Genomic DNA, 17,254 nt, shown 5'->3' on the forward strand with positions numbered 1-17,254 from the left:
GGTAGATAATAAAAAGAAATTGAGGATTTAGTATGTGTTATTTCTATTCCACAATTTGATTGGGTTGAAGAAGCAAGGACAATATGGAAGAAAGATCAAAAGGTATGCAAAATCATTCAACAACTACAAGAGGACCCAAGTGCATTAGATAATTTTTTGTGGAAGAATGATATGTTGTGGTATCAAGATCACCTATATTTATGTAAGAATTCCCAATTCAAACAAAAGGTCCTTTTGTAATTGCACACTTCTCCTATAAGAGTACAATAATGGATCTGGAAAACCTACCATAGGATCAATAAGGATTTTTCTGGGAAGGTCTCAAAACAGAGGTTCAAAAGTTTGTGGTTGAATGTGTGGTCTTCTAACAGAATAAGGGAGATACAATTAAGACCCCAGGTCTCCTACAACCATTAGCTATACCAAGTCAACATTGGGAAGAAGTTTTAATGGATTTTATTACAAGTTTACCCAAATCTGAAAGAAAGAATTGTGAAGAATCGGTTACCCAATTCCCTACTACAATAACTAATTAAATTTCTCCTACTTGTTAATTTCTAAATCAATTTATTCACAGTGTTACACAGAAAACATCGAAATAAAATTCATTGCAACCTTCACAACATAAAATATTGCGGAAACAAGTACTGAGCAAGAAGGAAATAGCACACACACAATTGACACCGTTGTTTTTGGACAATGTCCCCGGAAAAACCCAATGTGGGAAAACCGGTGCAGCAGCTGAGGGTTTTAATTATTATGCAGTAGTTTATGAATACAATCTTTGGATGCCTTACTAGCTATCTGATATAGAGAATCTAACTGGCAAAGAAATTAGTGAGAAATACCTCACACTATCATTGGCGATTCAACACTGATCCAACCACTGAATGGCTAGCCCCAAGCTGCCTCTGCATAGTCACTACGCTGCTCTGCGTCACAACTGATAGGGGCTGCATCACTCCCTCTGGTTGATCGATCTACTGGCTAGATGCTCGATCCTTTGGCCCTCTAATCTCACACCTCGGTTCCTGGCACTAGATCTGATCTTCTCTACACTACCCAGCGTGGCTCTACAATGCCTCTTCTAGATCTCTCTGCCTCCTCTGCAATGTGTCCCCGGATCAGGTAACTCTCCAATTGGAAAAACTATCTCTACCCCTCGCTGCAAGAAATCTCCTCAATGACTTCTCTGCAACTACTGTGCTGCTCTCTTGAGAAATCGATATCTTGATCTCACTCGATGTGTCTTTCCAAATGCCCATCAAGCCTCTTCTTATAATCTTCTCGTTGATCAATCAACGACCCAGATTAGATTCTAATCAATGGCTCAGATCATCTTGACTTGATCCTCATCTTTCTCTAGAAGATTCACACCCAGTTTAATCAATACACTTTAATTATTTTAATTTCTTAAGTTTAGACTTAGGCATCCATTAAAAATAATTAATAATTTTAATTAAACCTCCTCTGGGTGGAATTTCCCAAAAAAACAAATCCGGGTATTGTGGAATGCATGTGTCCTAGCCTCCTTGCAAAATATTGAGGCTAGAGCACATATGATGATACTAGAAATCAACACTTCCTCTTAGCGAGGAATGTGCTCTAGTGCTACAACCAACTGAAACATCACTCTATCTCTGCATCATCTCCTGCTACGCTACTAATGTCTGGCCTCATTTCCCACCAACTACCTCGCAACTCTGATTTGCGTTGCATCCATGCTGCTGCTGACTCTGTTGAACTGTTGTCAACTACTGCAACTCTGTTGCTGCTGCCACTGCAACATCTGCAACGAAAAAACATCCAAAATACTAAACTAACTGTGTTCAGTATCATGCATTCGTTGTTCGAGTTTTGACTGCTGCTAGATTCTGCGCTGTCACTGAAGCCTCTGCACTGCTGCCAACTCTGCTCTGCGCTGCTCAGTATGTAACCGTTACTAGCTACTGCATCTGTCACTCTGGCACCTGACTGCACCACCTGACACTGGTCCATCCTACTACTGCTGACTATGGGCTCCCATAGCAAGGTCTTGATCCAAGAGGTGGATTCCTCAAGGATCCTACCCATCTTGTAGCTCTATAAGGCTACAACTCTAGATCACCCCACCTCCGAATTGGAGGCATCTCGACAATCATGGCAAACTCTTCCTCTAGCCTAGAGGAAAGCCTGTCAATATTAGCAAATGCGGCTTGTTGATCCTACTTCTCCTCCTTGTCCCTCTTTTTGAGAGGACGCTAAGTGTTGTAGTGGCCTATCTCACCACACCTAAAGCACTTGATCTTTGAAACGTCCTTTTTCCTCCTGCGCTACTCCTGCTACCCCTTTGATGCAAGGGCCGCATCCTCCTTTTCCTTACAGCCTTCATCCCACTGCTACTATTACCACTAATTATGGCCTTCACCAGATCATGCCTCATTTCCTCTTGTTGCAAATCATCCCATACACGTTCCCAATCTGGCAGGTTTTCTTTTCCCAGGATGCTCTAGACAAACACTTGCCAATCTTCAGAAACGTTATTCAATGCTAATTGAACAAACTCTGTAGGTTGGGGCCCTGAGCCTACTGAAGCCAGCTGATCCCGGGACCCGGACTTGCGGAAGCCTCTTAAGGAAGGGGTCTATTCGCTCCCTTTTTTGCATCCTCGTGCATCTCAATTTCTCTTTTAAGTACATCTTCCGCTACTCGGAAGATCCTTCCTACAACGTAGCTAAGGCTTCCCACATCTGTCGGGCAATATCTTGCCGGATATATGGGATACTACATGATCTCAAACCCCATCGAGAATGATCCTCTTAGTCTTTGCCATCTCAGCCTTGTACTTCTTGAGTGGATCTGCATTGGTGGGCACAACTACCACACTATTGACATACATCTTGAGATCATGCTCATCTAGAAGGTAGGAGATCCTAGCCTTCCAGATCACATAGTTGGAGGCTTCGTCCAACCGATCTTGATCTCTCAACAGCCATCTCTCTAAGAAAAGTCGAACTGCTCCCTCTTCTCCTCTGTGCAATCATTGCCTAGCTATTCGCACTCCCTTCTGGAGTGAGAAATCCCACACATAACTATTGCTGCTCTGCTTAGAAAAAATTCGAACTTCTTGGCTAGAAGTTCTCTGAGGAAGAAATTCCCTCAATATGTGCCTTCTTCTTTTTTTGACGCTTTTCTGCGCCAGCAACTGCTGCAGAAAGACTGCATCCCACCTAAAGACTGCTCTACACTAAAGATGTTGTTGCGCTGCTCCCTCTGCTGCTGAGAAATCTTGATTTGGAAAATCTCTCTCTGTCGACTCACTTAGAGAAAGATTTTTCCTTGAGAATCTTTCCCTCCTAGCACTGGACTGCGCAATCATTCTGGGGATTTTCTCTGCTGCTTACGCAACTCTTCAATCTCCCTCTTCAGCTCAACACTGGGCTCTATGACTCTAATTTCCTGCTTCACCTGCGCTCTGATACCATGTGAATAATCGGTTACTCGATTCCTTACTGTAGCAACTGATTAAATTTCTCCTACTTGTTAATTTCTAAATCAAGTGATTTACAGTGTTACACAGTAAACATCGAAATCAAATCTATTGCAGCATTCAAAACATAAAATACTGCGGAAACAAGTACTGAGCAAGAAGGAAATAACACACACAATTGACACCATTGTTTTTGGACAATGTCCCCGAAAAAACCCAATGTGGGAAAACCAATGCAGCAGCTAAGTGTTTTAATTATTAAGCAATAGTTTTTGAATACAATCTTTGGATGTCTTACTGGCTATCTGATATAGAGAATCTGACTGGCAGAGAAATTAGTGATAAATACCTCACACTATCATTAGCGATTCAACACTGATCCAGCCACTGAATCGCTAGCCCCAAGCTACCTCTGCGCAATCACTACGCCACTCTGCGTCGCAATTGATAGGGACTGCATCACTCCCTCTGGCTGATATATGCTAGCTAGATGCTCGATCCTCTGGCCATTTGGTCTCACAACCTGGTTCCTGCCACTGGATCTGATCTGCTCTATGCTGCATCAACGCGGCTTTACACTACCCAACATGGCTCTATGCTGCCTCTTCTGGATCTCTCTCTGCCTCCTCTGCAATGTATCCCTGGATCAAGAAACTCTCCAACCGGAAAAATTATCCCTGCCCCTCACTGCAAGAAATCTCCTCGATGACTTCTCCTGCAACTATTGCGCTGCTCTCTTGAGAAATCAATCTCTTGATCTCGCTCAACTTGTCTTTCCAAATGCCCATCAAGCCTTTTCTTATAATCTTCTTGTCGATCAATCAATGGCCTAGATTAAATTCTAACCAATGGCTCAGATCCTCGTCTTTCTTTAGAAGATTCACACCAATTTTAATTAATATACTTTAATTATTTTAATTTCCTAGGTTTAGACTTAGGCATCCATTAAAAATAATTAATAATTTTAATTAAACCTCCTCCGGGTGGAATTTCCCAAAACGATTTATGGGTATTGTGGAATGCATGTGTCCTAGCCTCCCTGCAAAATCTTGAGGCTAGAGCACATCCAATGCTACCTGAAATCAAAAAGAATGGCATCATGGTAGTAGTGGATTAATTGATAGAATATCCTATTTTTGTTGTCTTTATCATCCTTTTAAAGCAAGTATAGTAGTAACAAAATTCATGGAAACAGTTCAAAAGCTACATGAAATCCCCAAGATTATTGTAAGTGACAAAGATCCAATTCTCATTGTAGACTTTTGGATTGAATTATTTTCTTGTTTTGGTACTCAAATGGGTCATAACTCACCTTACCATCCTCAATTCGATAGGAAAATTGAGATTGTGAATAAGCGTTTAAAAGGATATCTTCCTTGCTTTGATTGAGATAAACAAACAAAATGGGTCAAGTAGTTTCCCTTGGCAGAATGGTGGTACGTAACAACACATCTTTCCATACTTCATCAAAAATCTCCTCAATGGCACTTTATGGATATCCTCCATCCATCACATCACCCTTGAAAGGGACGACAAAGGTTCAAGCAGTGAAGGACCACATAGGACATTATTACCCCTCATTTTAGCAAGGCTACCTATATCCATTTTTCTTTTTGGGAAACACCATTTTAAGCCTAGAGAATGCAAGCCAAAGACTTATAGGCCATGTGATGTTGTGTATTGTGGTATCCAAGGCCTATTGTGGTCTACCATGCCCGATCTGCTTAAAAGTTAGTCTTAGGTCCTTTTGCCCAATGTAGGATTGGAGGGCATAGGATGGACCTATCTAGACATATGGTTTAGAGGAGCCCATTTTTTGTAGGGGTGCTCACTATTACTGCCTAATCCACATCTGTGCTAACATGGAGAAAATATTTAATCCACTTGGTGTCACCTTGGGGGCAAGTCTCGAGTTGATCCAAGTGGAGGGGACCTTCCAAGTGAGTTAGGTGTATCTCCCTTCTAGTTGTGCTTATTACAAGTGTGTTGTGTATTGGTTGTGTGATGATAACGTATAGAGAAAGAGCTTCCAAGTGTGGAGGGAGTGGGAGTGGTGTCCCAGGGCAACAATACAAATCATCCAAGTGTGTAAATAATTGTTCAAAAGAGGGCGTGCGTATGAGAAGAAAGGCAATGTACACTTCCAAGTGTGAAGTCCAAGAGAGGGCTACGTGTGGCCTTGCCACATGCCCTTCCTAACTTGTGCCATCTCTAGTGTAATTCATCCAAATCCCAACAGCTAACTCAGCCAACAATGAATGAAACAACTCGACCCCTCCAAATGTGCAAACTCGGCCCCTATAAAGAGGGAACTCAGCCTCCCTAACTCGAATTTCCGGCAGCTAACTCAAGGCCGAGGGCAGCGAACTCATGGTGCTTGGGTCGAGGTCCAACTCATCACTTAACTAATCCGTTGATGTGTTATCACTTTAATTCGTTGCTTGTGAGAGAGAGCTGACTAGAAACATGTTTTTAATATGTTCCCAGTTATTTAATTTCTGATTTCTGGTCTTTTTTCTCACCTTTTGAATAAAAGTGATTTTTTGTGAGGAAAAATCAATATTTTTCACCCCAAAGTGGGTACTAGAATAATGTTGGTACTCTAAGGATGAAAATCAAGTACTTACATGCCCAACAACATTTCCTAGCACCACTTTTTTATTTGTTACATAAAAATTAATTAAAAATTCCCATCCTCTGGGAAAATTTCAATTATTAAAATTTACTAGAAAAAACTAATGCAATTCCGTGGGACTCTGGATAATGCCTAGCATGGTAATGTACATTGACCTTAGACATAGAAAACACACTCAAGGCCTAGTGAGTAATCACACTTCAGCTTTGGAGGATCTGAGTGAAAAAACTCAATTAATTATTTATCGCTAAAAAGAAAAAAAAATTAATTAAGAAAAACACTTGAGTGACATTCTTACTAACTAGGTCCCAAGGGTCTAAGTCTGTTACATAAGTTCATCATGCTATTGTCATTTTATACAATTAACCATGGGGGTTTGAAAATTGCATAAAGAGAGAAGATAGACGAAGAACTTGGATGAAAGTTGTCATTGATGTCAAAGGGTGAACGAGTCATTGTTAAGTAATGCTGTCATTGATGTCAAAGCCCTAATCTTAGGGATGATGTATTAGCTTTGGGATGATCAAAGCATGTGATAATACTTCAATAAGATCTAAAGAGCAAAAGGGTTTAAGCCCTTATATGCAAAATTGACAGTCAAAAGAAAAGCAAGGAAAAGGTGGTCAAAGACAAAGCAAATTCAAGGAAGGACTATATCATCAGATAGCCCTCATCGAGACCTTTCCAATGGTGTATATGGCACTTCCTCTAACTCCTCACAGTTGAATAGAAATGAATTTTAAATTTTTGAGGCTCCATTTGGATACCTTATCTTTGAATGAATTTTTACTCCATTTACCTAGCTCAAATGGAAGTATAACATACATGGTTGGAAAGCTTATTCCAAGACCTTTCCAATGGTATATGGAACTCCCTCTAACTCCTCACAATTGAGGAGATATGATTTTTTGAATATTCACTATACATTTTGCTAGTTGCACAAGCCAATCCAAACAATGAATAAGCCGACACACCCAGTGGACAAGTCGGCCCAATATAGACCTTGAATGCAGTATATATAGGTGTGAGGAGGCATTTTAGCAATTTGCTCATGGGAAATTCGGATCTGTTGAAAGAAGAAAAGAAAAGAAGTGTTTTCGGGGTTCATATCTCATGAAAGTGAGAGGCCAAATTGGGGAGGCTATCTATGGAAGAACTTTTGGCATAGTTTTTGAAGTTCTTTTTGGCATCGTTCTTATAGAATTTTAGAGCATATCTTGAAGTTATTCTTCTAGAAATTTGGAGCAGATATTGAAGTCATTCTTGTAGAAGTTTGGAGCAAACCCTGATGTCATCCTTGTAGAAGTCTTGAAGCAGATTCAAGTTACCTTTTGAGGCAAATCAACAATATTTTCTGAGGCAGAGTTTCTGAGGGAGATCTGAGCTACTAAAATCACAATTCAAGGTCTATACTAAGGCATATCTAAAGAAATCGATTGAATGTATGAATTAGAATCTATTTTGTTGTGTTGGAGGTCAGAGTTATAGTGGCATATTTATTGGAGCAGATATGAAGTTGAATATTGTTTAGGCAAACATAGCAATGATTGTATATCGTTGTATTTAGGTCACTATCCCTGGTACAAGAGTACAAGAAGTTTTTGTTTTACCCTTTATTCTAAAGGGTGGCAGGGTGGTGCTATGAAAGGAAGCTACCTAGGAGGTTATTGCTCCTAGTGGGCGCTGGTTAATTGTTTTGATGCTTAAATTGTTGAAATTTATGAAATACTGAGCCACCCCCCCTCTTAGTATTTCCAACAGAAGATAAAAGGCAAGAGTGGTTCCTTGTACATTGGGCCATGGGGTCTTCATTTCCCTGAAAAAGCTTTCCATGTTGAACTTCTCAACTCTGAAAAAATGATAGGTTCTTTGTACATTGGGCCATGGGGTCTTCATTTCTACTAGGTACAACTTAGCGGGTAACATTGGGCTCCCCATGGGGACGTGTGCTTGATCTTCAGGAAAATATGCGAGAACTACAAGAATCTGTAATGAAAACATGTTGCAACAAAACACATCAGTGGCACATGCACCATATATATAAAATCATCAATATCTAGCTGAAATATAAGAAGAAAAATCCTAACATGAAAATGTGGAAATAAAATGCAGAAATCAAAAACAAGAAAATGAAATGCAAGCAAGGTTAGAAATACATTACAAAGGGTACCCCTTGGGCATCAAACATTTTCAGTGAAGAATAGCTTGAGCATTTTCCCATTTGCAGGCAAGTCAGTTGGCTCTCCATATAACTTGTTGAGATGAAATGAATTTTAGCTAGCCATATCTCTAATAATGTAGGGTCCTATCCACAAACTATCAAATTTGCCATGTTTTCCCTGTTTTTCCCTTCTCTTATCCTAGAGTAGCACCATGTCACCCTTCTGAAATGTTCTCTCCCTAGAAGAATTACCAAAAGCCTATTTAATCTTTGCATGATTTTTACAACTTTGATCAAAAGCTTTTCTCTTGATCTCATTTAACTCCACAATCTGATTTATCTTGTTTTGTATTGCATCCTTCTATGAAGTAAAGTTCTGGAGCAATTGATACACTGGAAGCTTTAAATGCACTGGTAAGGTATCATCTAAATCATACACTATCGAAATGATTTTTTCCAGTGGAACTTTCTTAGCAATCCTCTCCACCCATAATGCATATTTTATCTTACTATCCCATGACCTCTTGTTATTCCCTACTATCTTCTTAATGATGGTCATTAAGTTCTTGTTTGTTAAAATTGGCAACTAGGGCCAAACTCCATGACGGTCTTCTTATTTATGGCAGCTGATATTTTTCTTGGATTCCTCTCATCGAGAGGTGTAGGATTGATCTAAAGATCATCCGATTCCGACATGCATTCATGGAGATATGAATTTATTTGTGTTATGTGACAATTCGTCAAGGTCGGCCAGCGACCAAATTTCCCCAACCTGTCCTCAATGTTTTACTATAAATAGAGGTGGCCTTCAAGTCATTTTCACACACTCTTGTGATCTCTCTTCATTTCTGTTTTGGGTTTTGATGAAGGAGAGATCTAGAGGGAGTGCCCTAGGCTCTATGCTGCCCTAATGGAGAAGCTCTAACACTGCCCTAATGAAGAAGCCCTAATGCTACCCTAGCAGTCATGAAAGAAAGACCTCAACGCAGTCATGGAGGAGGCTTCTATAAGTGCAGCAAGGAGAAGTTCTAACGCTGTAAATTTGCCATAAACGCAAAGATCCTTATGTGACCTAAACGTTGTCCTGGAGGAGTCATAGAAGACATCTAGGATGCAGTCAAGGAGAGTATCTTCACAACAAGATCTGGCCTTCTATATGCTACTCAAAGCTGCAGTCAATGAGGGTTTATATGCTATCATGAGCTGGTGTTCTAGCATGCCCTAGACGCTGTCAAGGAAGAGATTTATATGTTGTCCAAGGAAGGGATCTAATCCGTAGTCTAAACGCAGTCAAGAGGCACTCATACGCAGCCTAATCTAGGAGCCCTAATTTGCAGATTGATGAGGCTCCTATTTGCCCTAGCCACAGTGTAATAAGGAGGTTCCATACTTTACCAACAAGGAGTTTAAGCCAACAACCAAATTGCCCCAACCTGTCCTCAACGTTTTACTATAAATAGAAGTGGCGTTCAAGTCATTTTAACACACACTCTTGTGATCTCTCTTCATTTCTGTTTTGTGTTTTGATGGAGAAATCTAGAGGGAGTGCCCTAGGCTCTACGCTGCCCTAATGGAGAAGCTCTAACGCTGCCCTAATGAAGCCCTAATGTTACCCTAATGAAGAAGCCCTAACGATGCACTAGCAGTCATGAAAGAAAGACCTCAATGCAGTCATGGAGGAAGCTTCTATAAGTGCAGAAAGGAGAAGTTCTAACGCTATAAATTTGCCCTAAACACAAATATCCTTATGTGACCTAAACGTTGTCCTAGAGGAGTCATAGAAGACATCTAGGACGCAGTCAAGGAGAGTATCTTCACAACAAGATCTGGCCTTCTATATGCTACTCAAAGCCGCAGTCAATGAGGGTTTATATGCTGTCATGAGCTGGTGTTCTAGCATGCCCTAGACACTGTCAAGGAAGAGATTTATATGCTGTCCAAGGAAGGGATCTAATCTGCAGTCTAAATGCAGTCAAGAGGCACTCATACACAGCCTAATCTAGGAGCCCTAATCCGTAGATTGATGAGGCTCCTATTTGCCCTAGCCGCAGTCTAATAAGGAGGTTCCATCCTTTACCAATCAAGGAGTTTAAGCTGCATTCAGGTGTGCCCTCATCTGCTGTCAAAGTAGGGCTAGTGCTGCCCTTGTCACAGTCCTAAAGGAGGACATCTTGGCTACAGCAAATAAAGGAGGAAAGCCTTAATTGAAGGAGCCCTTATCTATATATGAAAGGACCCTTAGATGCTACAATTAAACCACAGCAAGGGTAATTACATTACAGCAGAGGATCTGTGATATTGTTACAATGTTGTAGGTAGCAACATAACTATTTGGGCATGTTAGTATTGTTCCTGAGGTTGATTTAAAGAGAAGAAGAATCTGCAGTAAGGAGGTGCTTGTGACTGTTGTTTGTAGGCTGACTGGGTCACTATGTGAAGGGACAAGCACAATGAATATGTTGCCTGAAGACTATGTGTTAGGCCACAGGCCATAACATCACAGTCAATTTCATATGGATATTTGAGGGCTCAAATTGTTAGCATTATGTATGGAGCTGTAGTGTATAATACTGCTGAGATCTCAAACTGTTAGAGGGATGTATGATGCTGTTGCAATATGAGGTTGATAGAGCTATTGTCATAGCGATGGATGCAGCATGGTTGGATGCAACATGGTTGCAACGTGGATGGATGCAGCATGGTGATGGAATCAACTTGGAGAATCAGTTGAGGTATGCCTTCACCTGAGTTCAGAATTGCAGTCCATGTCATCAGATCTGCAACCTCATTATGTCATCTTCATGGTGAAGATCTCAGATCTCTGATCTTCTATCTTGTCAAGTCAAAGCACTGACTTCTGATATATATATATATATGTGTGTGTGTGTGTGTACTATCTCTCTCTCTGTGCTGAACTATTGAACAATATAAGAAGATTTGATCAAGGGTTTCCCCACATTGGGGTTTGTCCCTAGCTAGCGCCACATCTTGTGTCCTCTTGTGATGGCTTGTTTTAGGCGATTTATGTTTATGTTCTATCTGCACTTTACTATCATGCTGATGTGATTGCTAATCTGAATATTGTCATTGGGCTAATATGGAAAAATTGAAGTAAATTGCGCTAAGCATAGAACATACCTAAAATTAACATGGGATCAGAGTTGCGGTGAAGACAAAGCCCAAGCAAGAGTGAAAGAACAATCACTAAAGACAGTCGGAAAGGACAAAAAGCTCAATGGGTTCCTCATCCCACTTCAAATTCACCAAGGGTGAAGTCGAAGCAAAGAAGATTATCAAAGTGGCGCAGCGAAAGCATCTGGTGGCCTACCTACAGGTCACTTCAATGGGAAGTCCAGATCTAAGAATGGAAGGAAAGGCAGATGCCTTGCTTGCAATAAGTTTGGCCATTATGCGAGGAAGTGTCCAAATAGAAGGGACACATCACTTGATGATGATAACAATCATTCCAGGGGCATCTTCAATGATCAAAGGAATGACAGGTACAATGGAAAAGGAATAAAAGGAATGCAGGTCATCAAGGAAATGGCCGAATCTTCAAGGAAAGCAAGGAACTCTAGGTATGAAGAATCAAATGTTGTTTCTATCTTATGTTGACCCTCTCCACAGGATTCATTGGGAAAATTGATAGTGGTGCCTCAAGGCACTTCACTGGATTCGAGGAAGTGCTCTCTCATATGATAGAGAAGGAAACAATATTGGAGATTATCCTTGGAGATGACGCCACCTATCCTGGAAAGGATGTAGGGAATGCTACCCTTCAATTGAATGAGGGTAGCGCGATTCATTTACTAGAAGTTCTTTACGTACTTGATCTCAAGAAGAACCTGGTGTCCATTTCGACAATGAAAGTCAAAAGTTTCAAGGTAGCATTCATCGATGGAAAGGTACGTGTTTGAAAAAGGAATTTTTCAAGATGCTTTTACTCTTGGGTTCAGGGTTCGCAATGTGTATCAAGTTGCAGAAAGTCCATTGGGGACCATGTTGTGTGACTCATCTCTTCAATGGCATCAGAGGTCTACCCATCTTCATTGTAAGGCCCTACCCAATGTGAGACAGATGGTGACAGGGATGCCTGAATTCAAGAAGAGCATGAAGATACATGTCCAGGATGCACCGAAGAAAATCTTACAAAGGGGACCATTCCCCTCATGTTATAACAAGACCACAGATGTGGATAAACCCGAGGGGTTTGAGATTCATGATCGGGAATCTCATGTATGCAGGTTGAAGAAATCTCTATAGTTTGAAGCAAATACCTCGGGCTTGGTAAGAGAGGATTGATAGCTATCTGATGAAGCTGAGATTCACTAAGAGTGAAGCCGATCCAAACCATTGCTTTAAGGTTGTCGATGATAGACCTCTCATACTGGTACCTTATGAGGACGACCTCTTTCTGACAAGTGCAGACCCTCTCATTTGCAAAAGTAAGAGGGAGTTGGATTCCGGATTTGGAATGGTGAACTGCAAGCCCGTGACTACCTCGATGAAGCCTAACTTTAAGAAGTTATGCGGTAGTGATGTCGGACTTGATTTGGGAAATGCCTCTGAGTTTCATAAACTCATACTAGCATTGATGTTCTTGGTGAACTCCCGTCCGGATATATGTTTTGCAGTTAGCATGTTGAGCTCATATATGGTTGAGCCTCACTGGATTGGTGCCAAGAATCATTTGAGATATCTTCAGGGCACAATCTCTCATGGATTGAGATACACTGCTGGAAATGTGAAGCTGCATGATCATTTTGATGTTGATTAGGCAGGCAGTGTGGAGGATCGCAAGAGCACTTATGGGTGCTGGTTCTCTTTGGGTTCTGCTTCGATATCCTAGATGAGCAGGAAGCAGAAGTCGGTTGTTTTGAGCACCAATGAGGCCGAATACATAGCTGTGAGTATGACCTCCTGTGAAGCTGTCTGGTTGTGGAAGCTCTTCTGTGAGCTGTTTGGACACGTGCTGGATACCATCGTGATCTTCTGTGACAACCAGAGGGGGATTCGATTGTTGAAGAATCCCATGTGTTGTCACACAGAATATCTAGGAACCGCGACAACGCTCAAATCGGGGGCTGTCAGCCTGATCCCCAATCTCTCTGTTTAAGCTGTCTCCCTACAACAGGCTAAGGGGGGTAGACCCTATGGAAAAATGGAATGAAGAAGAACTAGTTGAGAACCAACTAGTTCGAGAGACACAGCGAGGCGATCAATTACTTGATTAAAATTTAGCAAGACCTAGGATTTGATTAGATTTTAAATGATTGATACCAGTGTCTTATGGAGTCAACGATCTTGCTAGGGAATTGAAGACCAAGTAATCGGTTAGCAACTACTACTTAAATGAATGACTATCTTATATGAAATGCAAACCCTAAAACTAATGTGAGATGCAAAAATCTTCGTTAATTTTAGTTAAATGACTATTTAAATGTGAATCCTTCAATCCCTTCTATGTTGAGCCTGATTTCGTAGTAATTGGCAGAAAGAAGATAAGGAGAAGCACACTAAGGTATGATTAACGATACCTCTCCTCAAATTCTAACATACCCGGTGCCTCTGGCGCTGCAAAGAACTATGGCTCTGACGACTGCAAGGTCACCATTTCAAGTAATATTAAATCAGGCTTCCTAAGCAAAGATTGATGGATACCTATCTCTCTATCGACCAAGCTTATGCTTGGAAGTAAATTTTATCTATGCAAAGTTAACTTATATGCAAATGCAACGGAAGATGAAATGAAGTTAGACTCGAGGATGAGAAAATGCTTATGTTGCAGAAACTTCCAATACCCAAATGAAATGTTTGCTTTATTAAATGAAGACTCAAAATTAAACCCTTGAAGATATTACAATTAGAACAGAGGCTTATTTCAAATCTTTCTGATACAGTTATAGTTCAAAGAGAACAAAAACTTCTTTGCAATTAATATCAACAAATGCTCAAAAAGTACTCAGTTTATGAAACAAAGGATATGCATTTTATCACAATTCCATGACAAAGTACTTAATTTTCAGAAATAAATTTTTAGGACAGCAGTAAAAAAAACTTTTTGACAGCAACAATATGACAATGAAAATAGTAAGCTATCAATAATATCTTTATGCCAAAACCTTACTGAAATTTTTCCAAACTTGCCCACATGAATTATAAAAAAATTTCACATTGTTATGATGTGATTTCTAGAATTATATTAGATCTGATATATTTATTACGACCAGCAATTAAAACATAAAATAAGCCTAATGATGAATGCAAAACTCAAGAAATTAATCCCTTAATGTATTAGACAACTTAGGAACTGATTTTAGGCTAACCCACATGAAATTTTTCCACTGTTATATTTCAGACTTCAGAAACAGAATTATTCAGAGATAACAGTGACCCAAAATGTAAATCTAGGCCAAATTCTTGATACACATCAAACATAAATGACTTATTAATGTATTTAGCAATTTTTTAGTTAATTTCAAACCATTTAGATGTGTTTTTCACCACTATTAGAAAGGTATATCACTGTTGTAGCAAATAGTGAGGAAAAAGATGGTTTAGAGATCAAACCCTTAGGCCCTAGGCCTTGAAGATCACTTGCCCAAGTTGCCAAAAAATTTCAATATCTGAAACACAAATTTTTACCAAATTTTCTGCAAAAACCCACCAATGATTAACTTCAGAAAATCAAATATTCAAATCAGAAATGGAGCAAGGGAATCTAGGGCCAATGAGAACTAGCACTAGGCCCAATAGAACTAGCGTTGGGATAGGAGAATGTAATATTCCTAATTAGCCATGGCTAATTGGAATATTCGATTTTGCTCAATTTTGCCTTCTATAGTTATTTAAAAATAACTATAAGGGATACCCCTGATAGGGGATATTACAGTGGTATCAAAGCATAGATCTGGCTCAGCCTGTGGAGCTAGTAATCTATGACACCGAAAGAGAAGCCCTATATCTGTTACAGAGAAATGAAATACAAAGATATTGAGCGTAGGTTGGAGAACACCTACGGAGAAGGAGACTGTGTTTGGGTGGTGGACACAGAACAGAAGGAGCCTGTGGTGAATACAGAACAGGAGGAGCTTGTGGTGGACGCAGAGCAAGAGGATCCCATGGCAGATAAAGACGGGAAGAGATTTACAGACATGCTCCTCAAATCAGTGCAGGATCTGTCGAGGCAGATCGAGGTGATGGGGCAGAGATTCACAGCAGTGGAGGCTAGACAGTGTGAGAACCCACGGGTTTTCCAAGTTGGTGAGGGATCAGGTACATCCCACCATTTGCCAGAGCAGGGTGCCACTCAGCGTGATACTACTCAGCAGATGGCCTCACATGCCCCTACACGCTCTACCATGCCCACTTTCCTAGGAGCAGACACGGGGGCCGGAGCCCAGCAGGAGGCAGAGCCCAGTCATATGGGCGATTATTTTGCAGAGTACCAGGCCTATGGGCAAGAGTTCAAGGATGCTCTCTCATTCAGAGACTTTGTTCAACTCCAACGGGATAGTAGACCCCGTGACCATCACAGAGGGTACCGGCATTATCATGATGGAGACACCCACTGCACAGCTAGTAGATTCTAGTTGCCTACGTTTGATGGCTCATCAAATAGTTCGGCAAAGTCTTGGGTGGAGAAGCTGGACATCTATTTCCAGCTTAACCAGATGTTGGAGATAGAGGCCATGAAGGTGGCGACATTACATTTAGATGGTGAGGCCCAGGACTGGTGGTTCCATGGGTTGGTTACACTCGGGCACTCCACAGTGACGACATATACCGAGTTCACCAGGAGACTGATAGAGAGGTTTGACTGGAGGGATCCGGAACAGCACTTTTTTGAGCTGACAAGGCTCAAACAGACCGGGAACCTAGAGACCTACATTACAGACTTCTTGAGGGTTTCAGTGATGGTGCCAAATCTATCCACGGCACGGAGGATCTACATGTTTGTTGAGGGGTTAGCAGAGCCACTTTGGGGTCTAGTCAAATCCACTAGACTAGCCACACTCCAGGATGCTATTAGCAGGACCCAGGATTTACAGGATGCCTTACCCAGGACCCGGGATTTACAGGATGCCTTACCCAGGACCCGGACACCTTACCCCCAGAGACAGGCTTTCCAGCCTAAGGGGAAGGATGTGAGGATTCTGCCTCCAAAGGGGAATCCAGGACAAGCACAGATTGATGATGATGCCAGGAGGGAGCTGAAGAAGAAGCGGTTGTGCTTTACCTGTCAGGAGCCGTGGGCACCGGGACATAGATGTGCTGCTCGCAAAGCACATTTTATTGAGGTCTTCTCCGAGAGTAGTGGGGAAGAGGATGAGGAGGATGATGTGGAGGCGGGAGATAGTCATGTCACGCAGGATCCTTTGCCACCTCCACCACCGGCAGCAGGTGGTGCAACTTTTGCACCTACAGAAGGGGCCCTTGCAACATTGGGAGGAGTTCCCAAGTATTTGACGCTGCGCGTACGGGGGGCAGTATGTGGCCAGCGAGTATCAGTTTTGGTTGACAATGGGGCAACCCACAACTTCATCGATGCACAGATGGTTGAGCGGAGAGGTATACAGACAGAGAGCTTCGATGGCTTTTCAGTTTTGGTCCCAGGAGATCAACCATGATGTGTGCTCGTTATGTCCCAGAGTTATCAGTGACGATGGGCACCTACACATTGATTGACCACTTTTTCGTGGTCAATATTCCAGACACCAACATGATACTGGGTGTTCAGTGGCTTATTACTCTAGGGAAGGTCACGACAGATTGGAAGGCCCTAGAGATGGAGTGGGATGATGAGAAGACAGGGAGGCATGAGAAGATACAGGGACAATACACATATCTACCTCAAACTGTTTCAGCTCATCGGATGGAGGCAGACTTCCGAAAGGGAAACGTAGAGTGGGCAATGGAGCTGTGTGCATCAAAGGTAGGGACTACAGGGCAGATGGTGCACCCAGAGATACAGTCCATCCTTGACCAG

General features: G+C 41.5%; 1 protein-coding gene across 1 annotated transcript in view; it reads right to left on the reverse strand.

The window, feature by feature from the left end:
• Positions 1 to 1,629: 1,629 nt before the first annotated feature.
• The window catches only part of LOC149227954 (uncharacterized), a 354,504-nt gene continuing 338,879 nt past the window's right edge, over positions 1,630 to 17,254 (reverse strand). Inside the window, exons 8-9 of the mRNA XM_089380634.1 lie at positions 7,834 to 8,090; positions 1,630 to 1,789 (exon numbers count right to left, since the gene is read on the reverse strand). Coding sequence (XP_089236760.1) covers positions 1,630 to 1,789; positions 7,834 to 8,090 — 417 coding nt within the window. The remainder of the gene's footprint in view (positions 1,790 to 7,833; positions 8,091 to 17,254) is intronic.

Source organism: Pinus tabuliformis, chromosome J, assembly GCF_031772625.1.
Source record: "Pinus tabuliformis cultivar Carrire ecotype Pingquan chromosome J, CPIR1, whole genome shotgun sequence".
NCBI classification, from domain to species: Eukaryota; Viridiplantae; Streptophyta; class Pinopsida; order Pinales; family Pinaceae; genus Pinus; species Pinus tabuliformis.